Source organism: Sphaeramia orbicularis, chromosome 18 (genome assembly GCF_902148855.1).
Source record: "Sphaeramia orbicularis chromosome 18, fSphaOr1.1, whole genome shotgun sequence".
Classification (NCBI taxonomy): domain Eukaryota; kingdom Metazoa; phylum Chordata; class Actinopteri; order Kurtiformes; family Apogonidae; genus Sphaeramia; species Sphaeramia orbicularis.
This window is the reverse complement of record NC_043974.1, coordinates 16,652,756-16,671,711: the sequence shown is the minus strand read 5'-3', so window position 1 is coordinate 16,671,711 and position 18,956 is coordinate 16,652,756. Positions and strand designations below refer to the sequence as shown.

Below are 18,956 nucleotides of genomic sequence, written 5' to 3'. Positions count from 1 at the left end.
GCCAGTCAAAAGTTTGGACTCACCTTCTCATTTTGACATGAGATGGACCGCAGATGGCCAACAAGTGCTCAGCATCACTGGGAACTCCTTCAAGACTTTTGGAAAATATTTGTCTGACCTTTGGATTCAAAGGTCAGTATCAGCATGTGGGGTAGGTAGTATCACAAAATAAAAGACACCATGTGAAAGTACAGGAATTGCCCTAAATTTTGACACCAAGCACAACTTGCTTCTATAAATCCTTCTATGTTAAATGTTCAAATTAAATATGGACGTTTTCGGCTAAAATATGGGATTTACAGAAGCAAGTTGTGCTTGGTGTCAAAATTTTGGGCAATTCCTGTACTTTCACATGGTGTCTTTTATTTTGTGATACTACCTACCCCACATGCTGATACTGACCTTTGAATCCAAAGGTCAGACAGATATTTTTGATTTTCAGCTGTTCATATATCATACATAACATAACATAGGACCTTCATTTTATACATATACTAATATACTATATATATATAATAATTATATAATATATAATATACATATACATATACTAAGTAGCCAAGATATAGCACATAAAATATCTAATGAATATGATAATTAGTTTTTGTGTAATGAGTGGCCAAAAGTAGCATTTTAGAAGTTCGCGATGGATAGAATCTCAACTTTGTCATTCTCTGTAACATGCAATTATAAATTTTACGTAAATATTTTCACATTTCTTAGGACTATAGATTCCTGTGAAATGATTCTGAAAATTTCAGACCTCTAGCTCTTGTTGTTCAGAAATTATAGAAGCCTGAAAATAGTAGAAAATTCCAAGTCTTAATTGTGGTCACAATTTTAGGGTACCCCCTACCTACTTCAAATGGTCACAACTTTGGAACTATTTACAATTAAGCCTTGAAATTTTGGATTTTTCCATCATATATGATGTTCCATAAGTATGTAAAAATTTAGAAAAATCTGAGTGGGTCAGGTGGGGATCACTTGATGAAATTCTATGGAATGACTCAGTTCTGATGCCTTCAGTGAGAATCTACAACATAAACAGTCAAGAAAATAAAGAAAAACCAGGTGAGTCCAAACTTTTGACTGGTAGTGTAACAAAAATACAAGTTGCTGACTACACTTTCAGGGAGTTGCAACATTTACTTTTTGTACAGCACATGGACAAATAACTAAAGTGATATACATCCATCTATTTCACAGATGTAGACTAATGCAGGCAGGGAAAGGCAAAAACTACCGACAGAAGTAATAAAAGCATCTGAAAAATGTCAAAGTGGAAGCAAATGCACCTAAAATGTTCATGTTCTAGAAGAAAACAGCTCAGTGCATCTGTAAGCTGGTCCTCTGATGGGTTCATGCAACTGCAGCTTTATACTGGAGCTTTTATTTTTGGTGCGATGCATAGATTTTCATTTGTTTTAATCTGTTGTGGTTGTTATAAATGTCCAGCAATGTTGTTTTGCAGCTGCAGAGTGGCTCAATAAATTATGGCTCCTGTGTGATCCAGTCTTATTTGTTTGTAAGGTGTTGTATTTAAGTCGAAAGTGCTGGATTTTTTTACCTACAAGTTTGGAGAGGATCTGCATACATACAGTACATAGTAGTAGATGATCCAAACAGGAACGCATGAAGCCTGTTGTTTACTAAAGATTAGATGAGATCCAACAGTTTTAAACCGACAATACATTTCAGCTCATATTAAACAAAAAACTTTATTTAATATCATATGCCCTTTAAAATACATGTAGAAAATGTAGGAGGAGAGTTTTATTATAACAGAAACCAGACTAATAAAAGTCTACGGTGGGTTAACAACCCCTCAAGGCAAAGTGAGGCGGGTTTTATAACAGGTTTTACAAACTGACCTCCCTGGAGACGATAAGTACAATCCTCCCACACTAGACCAGGAGACATGTGACCTCCCAAATCGACAATACTTGAAACATAGATATCACTTGGAGCTTGAAATTCCTTTGCATTAAAACCTTTCTCATCCCATATTGCAGCAGCAGCAGTTATCTTTTTCAGATGTGAAGGCAAAAATAAAAATATTGGGAAATAGACTTGTTTATCTTTGGATGCAGAGAAAGAAAATTGCTATTGATTGATGAATATTTGTCTGTGTATCCCCCAAAATGCAACACTGATAAACTGTAAATCTTCACAAATCAGCCTCATTCTTCAACAAAAACAAGCCCTAATACCGTTATATGTGACCTTTATATTGTATTTATTTCACAGGGGATTGTGCGCATTAGATACAGCCAAAAGCAGCTGTAATCTCCTGCTTTTACATCTAAATACCAGTTATTCTCTTAGGAAATAATCAGGAAGTTTTTCAGGAAAATTACAACAGAAGGACTATGGTGCCTGTAAAATAAAAACCAACCACATGTTGTGTATGTGCAGTAGGTTGGAAAATATATGCATTAAATAAGTTTATACTTCTTGCTACTCCTTTTCGACCATGCAGAATTCAGACTTGCACGTACTTGAAGATAGATTCTGTTTATTTAAATGTTGTGTTTTTGTCTTATTTTTTTTCTTTTTTCTTTTTTTTAAATTTTGTTTCTTTGCCTGTTCTAAATAAATAAATAAATAAATAAATAAATACACATGGAATTACCATCCATGTATCTTACCCAGGGCCAACAGCTTTTTTGCTAATACTGGCACATTTACAGAAATGTTCATTAATGTGTACTGTCCCTGCTAAATAAACAAACAAATAAATAAATCAGCTGATAAAGACCTTTATTTTACTTTAAGTCTGGTATTTTCACATGAACTGTCAAATTTCTTCAAATGGTACAATTTCTTAGTTGAAACATTTGACGTTTTCTATGTTCTATTGGGTTCATGAAATTTGCAAATCATTACACTCTATTTTATTTTACTCATTTTTGTTCTGTACAATGTCCCAACATTCTTTGGAATAGGAGTTACAGTTTGTAGAAATGAAAATATAATATTATAAGTATAATCCCATAAATGCCACTAATGTTTTTAGAATAACTTTGAACAGATCTTTCTTTTCCTTTTTGGTTTTATAGTAGGTAGCATTTAGTGTTCAGGTTCATTTGACTATGGACTAAAGTTTACCAAAAAGCCCAGAACTAACACAAAAACACAGACTCTAACAGGGATCTTCCATGTTTTTTTTTTTTGCAGTCAAGAGGGTATTCAGTTGAATCTGCAACTTCACTGCTAAATGTCACTAAATATCAAACACTACACTTCTTCTAAGATCTGTAAACCTTTCTGAAATCCACTGATTAAAATGAGTATTTATGTATTTAAAATGACATTCTCCTAAGCTTCTCTACGTTATCAAATTATTATAGATTTTATCAACAAATCAGAGCACCTTCTTGAGATGGACATGATTAATTCAACCTGTATTCATGTCTATTTTCTGAATATAACGTCTTTAAATACATGCCTGTTTGTATCCTGCTGTACTCTGGTTTATTTAGCTTTGTGTTCTGCTGTTTACCGCCTTCTTACGTCACCACCGTCATTTTTTAGTCTCATAAACTCCCTCTAAGGATCATATTATTTGCATTGAACAGCTGCCCATGTATGTAAACTGTCCCTGTCCGATAGACCATGAATGAAGGATGACTCCTATTTCAGTTGTCTAGTCTTAAAGTGGTAGAAGCGTGTGTGAGACTCACCCTCGAATGTAACGGGCCCAGCAGGTCGGAGATGTGGTTGGACTGGGTGGTGTGATGGCCGTGGCCGCAGCTGCCGCCTTGAACGGTCAGCTCTTCGGCGGTCAGCAGGGAATGGTGCAGAGGGTCCTCACCACTGATGGGTTCCAGGTAATAGGTGTCACTAGAATTCAAGGATATTAAGCCCCTGTAATGGAGGAAGGACAACAGACGTTAGGAGAATCTGGATATGAGATGGTTCTTTATGTATGTGCGGATCACATACTATAGGTACAAACAGCTGCAGTAGTAGTATATCCACTGTTAGTACTTGTATTTGGAGTAGCAGTATTAACCCTTTCATGCATAGTGGTCACTACAGTGGACAGTTACTCTACAGTTTTACTCTTGTATATTCATGGGTTTTGTTGTTGTAGTTCCATATCAACCAACACAGTGGACACTTATGCATCATCTCATAAACTGCAATTCATACCATTATTGTAACTGTGCTGTTCTTGATTGGTTCTTGAGTGGAAATCAATTGTTAATATTTATTTTTTGCATATTATCTCCATGAAGTGAGTAATAACTAGTATTAGAATATGTTAAAATGTGAGAAAACATCAGATTACCTGCATTAAACATGGTTTCATTTCACTGTTTTCATATCACTTTATGATATTGGGTTTTAAATACATGTTTCTTTGCTTCAAGAATAAAATTCATGGTGTAGCTGAGTGGACATTTTTGTAACTCCATGAAAAACAGGTTGATTAAAAAAAAAAAAAAAAAAAAAAAAATCAATCACATTGTTTGTTTTCTTTCATGCCTAAAGAGGAATAAAAACACTCAGGAAAAAAAAAAATCTTGATTAAGGTTCTCATAATTCATGCATGAAAGTGTTTTAAAGGAGCACTCGGACAGCACAGACCTCCACCAAGGCAGATCAGTCCCCCCCCCCCTACCCTTATCTGTATGTTAAGGTATATCAGCTTTCAACTATGCTAAGACCAAATACATTCGAATAAACAGTAATAAATGCTATATCACATGTTATTATTGGTAATTTAGCAACCACTATCAGGATATTGCCAATATTTTCAGTCTATATTTGTTCTGATGTTTATAACAACCTCAGACTTGATGAATCAAATGTTTAATTTCCTTTCATTCATTTCATTTATTTATTTGTATCAGACTTGTAAATAGTTGCAGTCCATAGAGCACAGGTGTCAAACATGAGGCCCGGGGGCCAAAGCCGGCCCGCCAAAGGGTCCAGTCTGGTCCTTGGGATGAATTTGTGAAATGCAAAAATTATACTGAAGATATTAATCCTTTTAGTTCAGGTTCCACAAACAGACCAATTTAATCTCCAGTGGGTCGGATCGGTCAAATACGATCATAATAACCTGTAAATACTCACAACTCCAAATTTTTCCCTCTGTAAATATAAACATTTTCATGCTATTTTACTGTATTTACACTAAAACAAACTAACATTTCACAAAAACATGAATAACCTCAACAAATGTGAATATTTTGAAATGTCTGAAGTGTAATTTTAACAATATTCTGCCTGTTACTAAATGTTTTGTGTGTTCGTAGATCCACTGTGATCTCTACGTTGTAATGTTTATGTATGTGTAAATGATAAACTGAGACATAATATTGTTAAAATTGCATAGTTTTCTTAAGAAATTTCAGTTTGTTCATGTTATTCACATTGTTTTAAAGGATAGTTCGTAAGATGTAAACCTTTTCATTGCATAATTTTACTTTTTTTGTTCTAAAACATAGAGGAAAGTTTGGAGTTGACATTTTTTATATGTTATTATGCTATTATTTTACTGGTCCGGCCCATTTCAGATCAAATTTGACTTAATATGGCCCCTGAACTAAAATGATTTTGACACCCCTGCTACAGAGTATAATGAACATTAAAAAAAATAATAAAAAGGGTTATAAATACAAAAACAACATGCATGCACACTCCCTATCTTCAATAACAAGTATAAAGATGCTGGTGCCAGTATTTAACAAGTGTAGAATCAGCATAAAAGTCAGAGTTAACAATTGCAAAAATCGCAACATTTCTAGAGTGACTTAAACGCAGTATAAAATTCAAAACTGCTTTCCGTAACATCTCATAATAAGAGCGAACATTATTAAAACAGACCATACCACTAGCACTACAGCTACGATAAAAACCATGTATAATACGGAATGCATTGTTAAAAGCAACTCTGACTGAGTGAGCAGTACGACGTGTAAATGTGTCTTTTGTAACACTATATAAATAAAATTTGATTCATTGTTCGCTAATAAGTAATATTCATGTTAACTGGTAGGATGATGTTGACGTATGACACAGCAGGGCTAGAGACATGAAGTTGGAGTGTACTTCTCTATATTTCCTTACAGGAAAACCTCAGTGATGAACTATGCAGGTGACAGACTTGTTGTCCCAGAAAACACATGACTGTAAAAAGGCAATTTTGAGCTAACTGAGCCATTGTGCTACAGCAGGGGTGTCAAACTCATTTTAGTTCAGGGGCCACATTCAGCCCAGTTGGATCTCCAGTGGGCCGGACCAGTAACATAATAACAGTGAAAATACTAAAATTAGATTATGATCAGGTTTACATCTACGAAGTTTCCTTAAAAATCTGAATAACATGAACAACTTGAACTCTTAAGAAAAACAAGTGCAATTTTAACATTTTAACAATATTCTGCCTCGATTTATCAGTTTATCATTTACACATGTGCACTACAATCGCACAACACATTTAATTACAGGCAGAATATCGGTAAAATTGCATTTACATTTCTTAAGAGATTTCCGTTTGTTCATATTTGTTCAGGTTATTCACATTTTTTGTAAAAGTATAGTTTGGTAATATAAACACTTTGATGTAATTTTACTTTTTTTTTTATTCTGAAAAACACAGAGAAAATTTGGGGTTGTCATTAGTTTTAGGTTATTATGATCATATTTCACTGGTCTGACCCACTTGAAATCTAATTGGACTGTATGTGGAACCTGAATTAAAATGATTTTGACATCACTGATTGTTAATATCTTCAGTGTAATTTTTGCATTTCACAAATTCATCCCACGGGCCGGATTGGACCCTTTGGTGGGCCAGATTTGGCCCCCGGGCCGCATGTTTGACACCAGTAACTGTCTAGAGGACCATTCCCATCCAAACTCTGAGTATGAGTAAAGTACAGATGTCTGTCATTTCATCCAGACAGACATGCACACACCGTTACACACACCAGTTTTTTTTCTGATCTTAAGGGGATGGCTCACTTATTACATTTTTTTTTTTTTTTTACACGTACACATAAGTTAGAGCCTCCACGTCATCTGAATCCAACCAAGAATACTGTCAAAAACTGACCAAGTTTTAACTGCGAGACAGGTTTTATCCCATCATGCTCAATGTCAAACTCGAGATGCAGCTGGAAACCTCATACACACTTGAGCTAGGTTTTTCTGACAAATGATATATGGCATTGAAAGCCACTTCGGCGTGCACTGTCATTTGTGCTGTTCATCCATTTGACATGCTGTTCTCCATCTGGTAAGTTTGTGTTTCGTGTTATATTGAAAAACTCTGCTCTTAAAAGGTATCTTATATAGGAAAAATAAACTTATTCATTTGACTTATTCATTGCTTTGAAGCTTTACTTGAATGTGTTAAACGCTCATCACACTGATCCCCAGACGAGCTTTACTGACCTTCTCTAACTGAACCCGGCCTCGTTAATTCAGCTGCATTAATTAGCACGAAGGTGAGACACTTGAAGAAGCTATCAGCCATCGTCAACAGAAACATGAGCTTCAAAACAGGCATGAAGGAGTGAAGAAGATCCAGTAAATGTGGTATATGTTACAATATACAGGTATAATCTTCCAATCCAACTCCAACTTTATTTGTAAAGCACTTTAAAACAACCACAGTGGACCAAAGAGCTGTACAGAAAAATAAATAAAAAACAAAATAACAGAGTGAAATACAAGAATAGATTAAAAGCCATACACTACAAACAAAAAGTTAAGGACATTCTTAATTTTTGGGACATTTTTTTCCAATTGGGATTCTTGCGCATGTCTGTAGCAGCAAAATTATTGGTTGAATTCATACTTAATTGGGTTTATAGATTGCCAGTGACCAAGAATAGATGTGATTACATTTTGGGGGAAGTAGGTCAAAGTTCACAGTTTTTATTAATTTTTAAAATCTTTCTTCTTCTCCCATTTACTTATAATGGGCGGAATTTCGCATCCAAAGCCATCCAAAGAACACGTGAAATTGTGGAAAGTTACAAAACGGGGCGGGCAGAAAGAGCATGTGAGCTCATGGAAAGTTTCTGCAAACATGGTGTACAAAAGAAGCACATGTGAGTGGAAATTTTGGACATTCTGGGAAATAATTTACATTTTCTGGGAAAAAGTTTAATATTAATATATGATAAATTAATACTGGGAATTAGTCGCATATGTATATTTTCTCACCAATCCTGACTGACACCAAAAAAACCATACCTTATCGGAGACAAGCTAAAAAAGGGGGTTTCCGACATGACTAGATTAATGTTCAAAATATGATAGAAAATGTGTACGGTTTGTAGCTAAACCCAACCTACTTCTGACAAAATAAAAATGGTCTCCCGGGGTGAAAAGTCAGTTGCTTCTGCAGATGTCAACACAGTGTTTATTTTTTGTAAGAATAAACATTTCATACGGCTCAAATTCTTCCCGACCTCCGACTTTTGCCTTGACTCTGTGTGCATTTATTCACAACCTAGACGGAGCTATTGATTGATTGATGTATTTATTTCGAACATGAACATCAAACAGAAGAAAATAAATAAACAAAACAGTTAAACATAAGACATATAAAAGGAGTGAGAAGCAGTACAACTTATAAACTCCCACCCCTTCTCCTTATATAATTAATAACAATAATAACCTTCCTAGTCTAATCATATCTATAGACTATACCATAATATGACTGATACTTACTAGTAAATAATTAGGTTTCTGGCTTTATGTTATTATGAACAAATATAATATGATTTACATAAACACATAATACAATAAAACATATGTAAATACATATTCATACACATATCTATACACACATATACACCTACATATACACATACACACTTATAGATACATTTACACTAACTTACCACATACTTGCACATCTTTATCACACCCAGTGATCCCCAAACCCTCCCTCCTCCCTGTACCTCTGAAAAATTGTGTCTTTGTACCTCTTTTTAAATTCTTTCATGCTTGGACATTGCTTTAACTCTATATTAAATCTGTTCCGCAGTCTCACCCCGCTGACAGAAACACAAAAACCCTTCCTAGTCCCTAGCTCTAAAGATATACGTTTCTGAAATATAGTGTGGAAGAATTCCAAAAGGGACCAAAGACATCTCCCACCTGCAGCAGTAAATTTTTCATGACACTATAACTTTCGGACACAGCTGTAATGGACTAGGACTAGTTTTTCTGCTCACTACTCACTCCCCATTATCTGTGTGTCTCACTTCTGCTCCTCTACAGCAGCAACAATGTTCAATACAAGCTACTGTTAGCTTAACAAATACAACCACTAACACAACGCTCACATAAGCATTACAGCATGTGTCGATTTTGTCCCTTCAAAGACTATTACTTTAATAGTGAATACAAGTTTGGCAACGCAAGATAAATATCCTAAAGTGGACTTGTATTTAAAACTTTAACCCTTTCATGCACACTGGTCACTGCAGTGGACAGCTATTCTACAGCTGTTCTCCTGTGTATTCATGGATTTATTTATTTATTTATTTATTTTTACACATATCTTTATTAAAGTTTTAAGACACAACATATCTTTTCTGACATGAATTGGTAACATTATGTAGATCTCTACTGACCATAAACCCCCAGAATCACAAGCCCTCCCCACAGTTTTCTCACAATTTATCAGTAAATACATGTTTCTCTGTGTCAAAAATTAAACGTGTGGTGTCCAGCTGATTGGACATTTTTGCAACTTCATGAAAAACAGGTTCATAAGATTTTTTTTTCATTATTATTTTTTTTTATCTAAATTTTTTTTAAAATTATTTTTACTTTATTTATCTTTTAAAATTTATTTTTCAGAAGAAAATTTACAATCGCATTGTTTTTTTTCATGCCTAAAGAGGAATAAAAACACTCAGGAAAAAATTTGATTAAGGTTCTCATAATTCATGCATGAAAGGGTTAAACAAAAACAAATCCTACCCATGAACAATTTGAAACTCACATAGTTGATAAATATTCTATGAAAGACTCTAACAGTGACCTGAGCTCATACATTCTATAGTTGAATATTGGTTTATATTATACATAATGAAAAGCATTAACCCTCAAAGACCTTAACAGCGACAAGAGATAAAAAAACATCTGCTGACTAAAATGTTTAATAACTTTTAAACCACGTTTCCTCTCGATACATGTAAACACAAAGAAATGTTCAGGTAATTATATATTTTGTTTAAAAAGTTGATTTTATTTCAGTTTAACCTTTAAATTTACTCTGAGCTTTTCTGAACATCTACATAATCAGTGAATTAAATAGAGAAAAATACCTGATTTTGCTGAAAAATGCAAAATACAGAGGAAAATAGTGTAATAAATAGTGATAATTCACTTAGGAAAGGATAAATGTAGAGAAGAAAATCATTTGGAAGCCACCATAAAACACTCCATGGTCTTAAAGGGTTAATATACTGTATATTTTCTATATGCACTTTAATATTATAGAAGTGTAGTTCTATAATAGTGATCCTATTGTTTTCCTAAAATAAAATGACATTGTGGAAACTGAATCTTGAGCTCCATGTGCCCTTCTTGAATCTCCATCTGTCCCAACCTTGAAAAATAATGAATCGCACCGCCTCTGCTGGCTCTACTTCTATATGCATTTGAAGCTTTCATGAAAACTATTTCACCTTGCGTCTGTGAAGATTGTGTCAGAGTAGCTATTTTTTTCACAGCAGACACAACACAAATCAAATTGGTTTCTGTGAGAAGAATAGCGCTGGCCATTGTGTTTATCCACACAGGTTGACCATACATGCCCAGATGAGCCTCAGTACTTCTGCATAAAGTACAGTAGAGCTTTCTTTTTTCCTTCAGTAATTATGTTTCCATGGCTGTTTAACAATTTCTTTTAAAAGATTGTCATTCATCCTGAGTCAACACAAAACACCTTGTTATGGCATTAAAGTTGCCAGCAGGGAAAATGAGCCGGGAAATGCTGGGGAGAAGTAAAAATGAGAAGACACACACAAAGTGCTGGTGGGGTGCAGATAAGAACTGAGAAGGTCAATGCTGAACCCCGAACAAAAGTTCCGATCCAAAACTTTATTACGCTGGCAGTGGGGGCCTCTGGTAGCTGGCAATTTCTGCAATCATGAGATTTTTCTTTTGCATAATCATCACTTCGCTGCAAGTACTGCAGGGTCGTGCAGTTCGGCCATTTAAAGAAAACCTTGAGTCTGCTGAGAAAATGATGGTGTTTCACTGAGCGGTGCAGCTGTAACACAACAAACAGTCTCATCAAGGTACTTTTGAAAAACTTCCATCCTTCAACACAAATTACCATGCTTACGTAGGAGGAAATACACCTGGAAACATAATCAGCCAAACAAAATCCTCATTGAACTCAACCATCATGGACGTGATAATGACAGAAACTGCTCTATCACAATGTTGTTTTCTCAGAAACATCATTGATTCATAGTTCACGAGGACACTGTTGCCAAGCAGAGGAAGTGTTCAGAGGTCTGACAGTGTAATAAGTGACCCCCAACGACAATGCTTCCATTATGGAGTCCAGACGGCTGAACATCACCGCGTCTTTACTCCACTGAGTCACACTAAATCACTTTCATTCCTGATTTTATTCCTTTCTAGCCACATCCCTTTGACAGGCAGCTATTGTTCTGTGTTTTACATATCATGCATGAGAAACTGAAAGATGGCTTTACTGTTGATCCTGATAATAAACATCTGACACATGAAAAGGGTTGTGCTGCCTACGGTGTTCATCCACAGCCTGACCATATGTGCGCTGCTGAAGAACTTCGATTGATACGCTTTTTACACAATAAACACAAAAAAATATTGATGAAAGAAATAATTACTGCTCGGAATGAAACTCTTATTGAACAAGCTGTGGAAAAACAAGTGTCTGCAGGGTTTTGAATGTGTCCATATGCGCATTTTATGGCCCATATTTGTCCGATCAAGTGGAAGTGAACATCAACATGAAAAAGTAAATTTATCAAGTGGGCTCTTTTTTTTAGCTAAAGATCTCTATTTTATGGAGCTGTTATCCTTTTTAAAATACCATATTGATTTGTACTTTTTACACCGAAGCCATAGCTTGAATTTAACGCTAAAAATTATATCTAAAAAATGTGTCAATGTATTCAATCTGTTGATTATATAGATGATTGTTAAGTTTCAAGTATTAGATTTTCATTATTTGGTGAATATCATTGATATGGATGAGTTTGAATGTTTGTGAGTTGCTTAAAAGGCCCTGTCCACATGTTACCACAAAAATACCAATTTTTAATTTACTTATAATTCAAATATTTGAATGAAACTTTCAGAAAGTAATGATCTTTTGATACGTTTTGGGTGATGCATACAATGGTAAAGAGTCGTCCATGTGTTACTATGGTAACCTGTCCACGTGTTTCCACATTCTCATGTCAATAAAAAAGAGACTTCTCTGTATTTTACACCAAAATTTAATTTCAGCATAGGTGAACATAACATCGAAAAGGTTTAGTCCTACTTGATATCAATTTCTGTCAAGAACTGCATGTTTTGAATGTTTGCGTAAAGCTTAAAAATTGTTGTCTGATTCAAGTCCATGTGTTACAGAGCAGTAATTTCACATTTTTCACCTAAAAAATTTCAAAATTTGACACAGTACTGTGGCACAAAATATCGGTTTCTCTGTTTCTACAGAGCCAGTCAGTACCCTCGTTATATCATATCTCGACTAGTAACTTACAGCTCAAAAAAGTACCAAGGCAATTATATAGCTAATAGGTCAACCTGAGTCAAAGCAGAGGTTTAGCTCACTCGATAATATATTGGGCTACAATGTGGAAGACTTGGGTTCAATTCCCAGTCTTAGTAATACTTCCTTTTTTTATTTTTCCCAAAGATTTTCAAATGGGGAGGGCACATCATCGGTAGGTAAATCTGACATTGATATACATCAGCCACTGGGACAACGTTCAGAGTGCGGAACTCCACAGGACCACAGCACTGAATACACTGAACTGACACAGAACTGAAGTCACATGGCACACTGCCGCATCTATCTAACATGTAGCTCCGCCCACCTTCTCCAGCCTCCAGAGCAAAGAACACTATGAAACAACATATAGAGTATTTAGAACAATAATTCCTTTTCTATACTAAATACTATCACTAATTTGTAGTTTGTTCCATCAATTGCCACAGTACTGTGGGAGCAAAATGCACAAAAGAATGCACTGAAGTATATGCCATATATGGCCACAGTACTGTGGCAACAAGAGGATAATGAGTTCATGGAACAGTATCCCTGATTGGCTCTAGTACAAATGCTAACATTTGATTGGTCTGTGGCAATAAACAAACCCATATTTTGTGCCACAGTACTGTGGCAGTAACCAATGCCAAAAAATTTTATCTCCCCAAAAGGTGTTATACATAATGTTAAAGTGCTTATAAATACCTACTCAAATATGCATAATGCATGCATATAAGTTACTCTGCTTACATGACAGAGACTGTTAAACACCAAATGTGTCCATGTGTTACAGTTTGATCAGATCATATGCAGATATTTCCTCAACATTTGACTTAGCGGTCGAGACTTTTGTATCACCGTACTCCATCTTTAATGTTTTAACAGCCTCTTTTAGTAATATTAGCCTAAGTCACCAGTTTGTAACAGGAAAAAATAAGACTTACTACAATAATAAAACAGCCATACTGGAAATCAAACAAGCGCATAACAAAAATGCAGATGCAAACAAAACAGGCACTGCAGCACAAAATATTTATGTAATATTGTCACATTCACTTTAGCTGACCTTACACTTAATATAATGATACAAAAAAAAAGATTTGGTGACTTTTAGTGATACCTCCTTTTACAAAAAGTGCTTTGCTACAAATCTTTGTGTACATTTCATCCCCAAATCCCTCTATTATTTTGCCTTCGTTCCTCTTTTCTACTGGGAAAACAAGGAATGCTTAGAAGGCATAAAGTTTCTCTTGTAAGTTGTTGACACACAGGAAAAAAAAACAAGGCATCAGTCATCAGGTTTTATGTTTCGTATAGACTGAAGGGCCTAGCACAACTCCAGAAAACCCTGCATTTATGTTGTAATACTGCAATGTTTTCAGACACTAGAGAGAGGATTGCATCTAGTATTTACTGTATGCTAAAAACTCATTTTAGTCTTCAACTGTATTCCTGTGAATTACAGTCTAGAGTTTACCGATCATTTAACTTCACTGAGGATACATAAAACGACTACCATTAAAACACTGAGTTATTTCCTTATTAAAGCAGCAAATGTCACATTTTAAAACAAATCTCACGTACTGAAAAATATCAGGTTTTTACTGATAGATGAAAACAGGGGTTATAGTTTCATATTTAGTTGAAAAGCAAAAATCAACAACTCCAGGACATCATTAGTAGTTGATATGAATGTTCCCATCCCTGAATGAAGATGAAAGCTTTAGTTCACGCTCACATTGTTTTCAGCTGGAGAGAGGCCCTGATGGTCATCTCACATTTGGACAGCTCTTTCAATGACAGGACATTTAGAAAGCATTTACATTCTGGTGGCTCACAGATCTCTATTCTCTCGCACGTCTGCTCTGTTCCCATCAAAGCTGCTGTCAACAAGCAGCATCTGGCTACCATCCCAGATCCGGACAGAGGGACACCAGTGGATGTGTCACAACCAGGCAGCACCACATACAAATATAAGCCAGAAAACTTTGTGAAACTCTTATCTGCCCAAATTTATTCATCTGACTTTCATATTAATCCCCAACTAAAGGCCTGCTGAGATATAGCCTAGCTTGGATGTCTCTTTTAGTAGATCAAATTTATAAGCGTTTTTTTTTTTTTTTTGGGACACAGATCCTCAAGACAGCAGTGTTATTGCCAGGAGAAAGTGTCAGTATGTGCTGTCAATATGCAAGGCCCTCCACTTTAAAAGAGGTCTGAGGATGTGTGTGAAGGTTTTTTTAAACTGCAGCCTGAATCCACAAAGAGGATCAAATTAATAATATGATGACATTCTAAAGAAGAAGAAAAACATAGAGGACTTCAGACAGTGCAAATAGCATTTTGTGTGTTTGGAGAAAGTTTTGGCTTAAAGGGGTTTTATGTTGTATTTCTATTCTAAACACTTAACGGCAGGGGGGAATCATGTACCAGAACACATTTAGGACCAAAACCACCAACGAATCAAACCCCACAGTGTACCCACAGACTGTATCAGTCACTGATTATTTTGTCAGTCAGTCAAAAAAACACTGTCTTATAGGGATGTAAACAATCAATCGACTATCAATTAATTGTCAATTAGAATTTGCTCGATTAACCCTTTCGTGCGTAGTGGTCACTACAGTGGACAGCTATTCTACAGCTGTTCTCTTGTATATTCATGGATTTTGTTGTTCTTTTCATTGTTTTTTTGTTTTTGTTTTTTCTTTACACATATCTTTATTAAAGTTTTAAGAGACTACATGTCTTTTCTGACATGAATTGGTAACATTATGTAGATCTCTCCTGAGGATAAACCCCCAGAATCACAAGCCTTCCCCACAGTTTTCACACAATGTATCAGTAAATACATGTTTCTGTGTGTCAAAAATTAAATGTGTGGTGTCCAGCTGAGTGGATATTTTTGCAACTTCATGAAAAATAGATTCATAAGAATTTTTTTGTCATTATTACTTTTTTTAATGTATTTTAGTTTTTTTTTTTTAAATTATTTTTATTTTATTTATTTATTTTTTATTTATTTTTCGGAAGAAAATTTTCTATCACATTGTTTTTTTCATGCCTAAAGAGGAATAAAAACACTCAGGAAAAAATTTTGATTAAGGTTCTCATAATTTGTGTATGAAAGGGTTAAATTATTGATTGTCAGTTAATTGCCCTTTTCCATAACGGGATTTGTGGTGTTGACAGTAGGGGGCGCCACTGCCCAAACTAGGCTTCATGGCTGAAGTTGAATAATGGGGGAGTCACCCGGTCCACACCTGTCCACACCTGTCCGAGGGCTGCGTCCGAAGGCCCCCCGAAGGGGCAAGTGATTTCCACTAAAATCTTGCTCCATCATGTCAACTAACTGCAGAATTCCTTTAGTTCTACTCCATAAATGTCATTGCCTGTACTGTATCCAGTGGTTCAATAAATCAATCATTAAGCAATATGACATGCTTTTTTCATGAAGTATATACACAGTATTTAGCTTTTATTCTTATAGACCCTATCGAAAGAGAAATTCAGCTTCTCAGTAAAATCGCCACTTGTCAATTAATCGTTAATCGATTGATAAGGTCAACCAACTACTGATTAATGGATTAATCGACAATTTGCATCTCTACTGTCTTATAATCTTCACATGCTATGTTGGCCAATAGTTTACATTATAGCATCTGTTAGTTTAGCTCTGTTTTTAGACAGAAAACAGCCATAGTAAAACCACAAATCACCTCCGTTTTCTGTCCAGTTTACCTAGTCAGTAGCTGAACTAAATATCTGTTTGGAATCATCCAAACAAGGTCAGAACTGTCACAGTTTAGTCTGAACTGTGAATCAACAAACAGCAACTTAGCAAAGATAATAACATCCCATAATAACTTTATACCTTCATAAGCCTCAGAATCAAACTCAGAGGAAACGCTGTGACTTCATCATCAAACTTCATTCTTTTCATTTAGAGTTGTGTCCAGTGGAGAAAATCAACACTACATTAAAAGATATGGATGTTTCCATCAATAAGGGTATGACAAAGATCAATCTGAGCTGTAACTATGGCTGTCAGACAAATATAGGCTAGTGGTGTAAAAAGCTTCTTATTACTGTCATGACTGTCATGAAGGTTGACTTTCTTCTTCCAAAAAAAAAAAAAAAAAACCCAAATTAGGAGAGACACTGCCTCCGGTTTAAAAACAGAGGCCATCCCAGGGAGCCTTTATCACTGCAGATTCTAATTACATTATAATATTGCATATTAAACAAACAGATTTGTGAATAACCAAATAACCTCAAATGAATTACCAGAGACAATCATATATAATCTGCAGCTTTAGGGGCCCCTGAGGGTCTGAAACTGGTGTCACTAGGTAACCTGGCCTTGCTTCAACCTGCCTTTCTACTTCATAGTTTCGTCAATGCGCACCCAACATGAACATTAGTACCCTCTGCCCCATGGCATTCACATGATAAGCACATCCACAAGCTATTTTGAACTTTGGTGTAGAAGTTAGGTGTAAATCACCTTCACACACCTGAACAACTGCATCACTATTTAAAGACTGGTAAACTACCATTAGTGTGTGTTTTAGTTGGAGGTGTGATAGGTGTTATAAATGCTTAATAGTTCACATAATTAAAATCCCATTCATAATTTTTCTTTTTACTCTTCCAACTAAATCAGGGGTGTTAAACTTATTTGGGTTCAGGGGCCATATTTAGCCCAATTTGATCTTGAGTGGGCCAGACCAGTAAAATAATGACTTAATAACCTATAAATAATGACAAATCCAAGTTTTTCTTTTTGTTTTAGTACAAAAAACCCCCAATTACATTATGAAAATATTTACATTTTACAGAAAAGATGTGAATAACCTGAAAAAACAGAAACATCATTTGAAAATTTGTGCAATTTTAACAATATTGTGCCTCGACTTATTATTTATACATGTACATTACACACAATGCTACATAAACATGTGGTAACAGGCAGAATATTGTTAAAATGTTGGAGTTTGGAACTAAAATTTGAACAATTTCTACAGTATTACATCTCTTATTATTAACAGAAGTTACAGATCACAGTGGATCCATAAATGCACAAAACATTTAGTAACAGGAAGAATATTATTAAAATTGCACATTTCGGGTTGTTCATCTTTGTTTTTATTTATGTATTTATTTGCATTTTATTGTGAAAGAATAGTTTTGTAAATGTAAATATTTTCACTGTGTAATCTTATTTTTTTCACTTCAATTTTTTCCGCATAATTTTTCACAAAGAAAATTTGTAGTTGTCATTATTTATGAGTTTTTGTGTTGTTATTTTTACTTTAGATCACATTGGTCTGTATGTGGAACCTGAACCAAAATGATCTGGACAACCTGAACTGTTCAGGCTAATTTTTGCACTTTCATCCTGCAGGGCCGGAATGGAACCTTTGGTGGGCCAGATTTGGTCCCCTGGCCGCATGTTTGACACCTGTGAACTAATTGATCTAAATTCAGTATTTTTTTTAAAGTTTACTGTCACAACTAGGGATGTAATGATTAGAGATTTTGGTGTTACGTTTATCGACAGTTTCATGATTACTATGATTATTTTGCGGGGGTTTATACTCAAGTACAAAAGTGAAAGTAAAATTTAACGTGCATTACTAACTCCTTTACGTCTTCCTCTGATGTGAAGCATCAGACTATTTTATGCAGTTTGCCCTGTGATCAAACACTTTGAAAAAATCTAAATCTTACCAAGTGTATTTTTCTTATTTCTAGTCAAAATATTTCATCCCACTTAAAATAAGACATAATCACCCAAAGAGTAACTTTTCAGTGAGATATAAGATCTTATTTTCTAAGAACAGTTTTTTTTTGCTTGAATTAAGTAACAAAATCTTAAAGTCAGCGAAAGAAATCTGCCAATGGAACAAGTGAAAATTATCTTGGTAAGATTTCTTGAAATAACATTTTCAAGATCTATTGTCTAAAAATAAGTTCTTATATCGCACTGAAAAGTTACTCTTTAGGTGATTATGTCTTATTTTAAGTGTGATGAGATATTTGGACTAGAAATGAGAAAAATACACTTGGTAAAATTTAGATTTTTGAACGCAGGAGTGTCTCCCAGGCATCTTCGATCGGATGGATTTTACAAACAATTTACAAAAATAGGACCAATGGCCCTGTAGCTTACCGGCCAAATAAAAAGCTT

The 18,956-nt window shown here is 35.0% G+C and overlaps 1 protein-coding gene across 1 annotated transcript in view; it reads right to left on the bottom strand.

The window, feature by feature from the left end:
- Nucleotides 1–18,956, bottom strand: part of adam19a (ADAM metallopeptidase domain 19a) — a 438,676-nt gene that overhangs the window by 129,953 nt on the left and 289,767 nt on the right. The window contains exon 6 of the mRNA XM_030162481.1: nucleotides 3,687–3,870. Within this exon, the coding sequence (XP_030018341.1) occupies nucleotides 3,687–3,870 (184 nt within the window). The remainder of the gene's footprint in view (nucleotides 1–3,686; nucleotides 3,871–18,956) is intronic.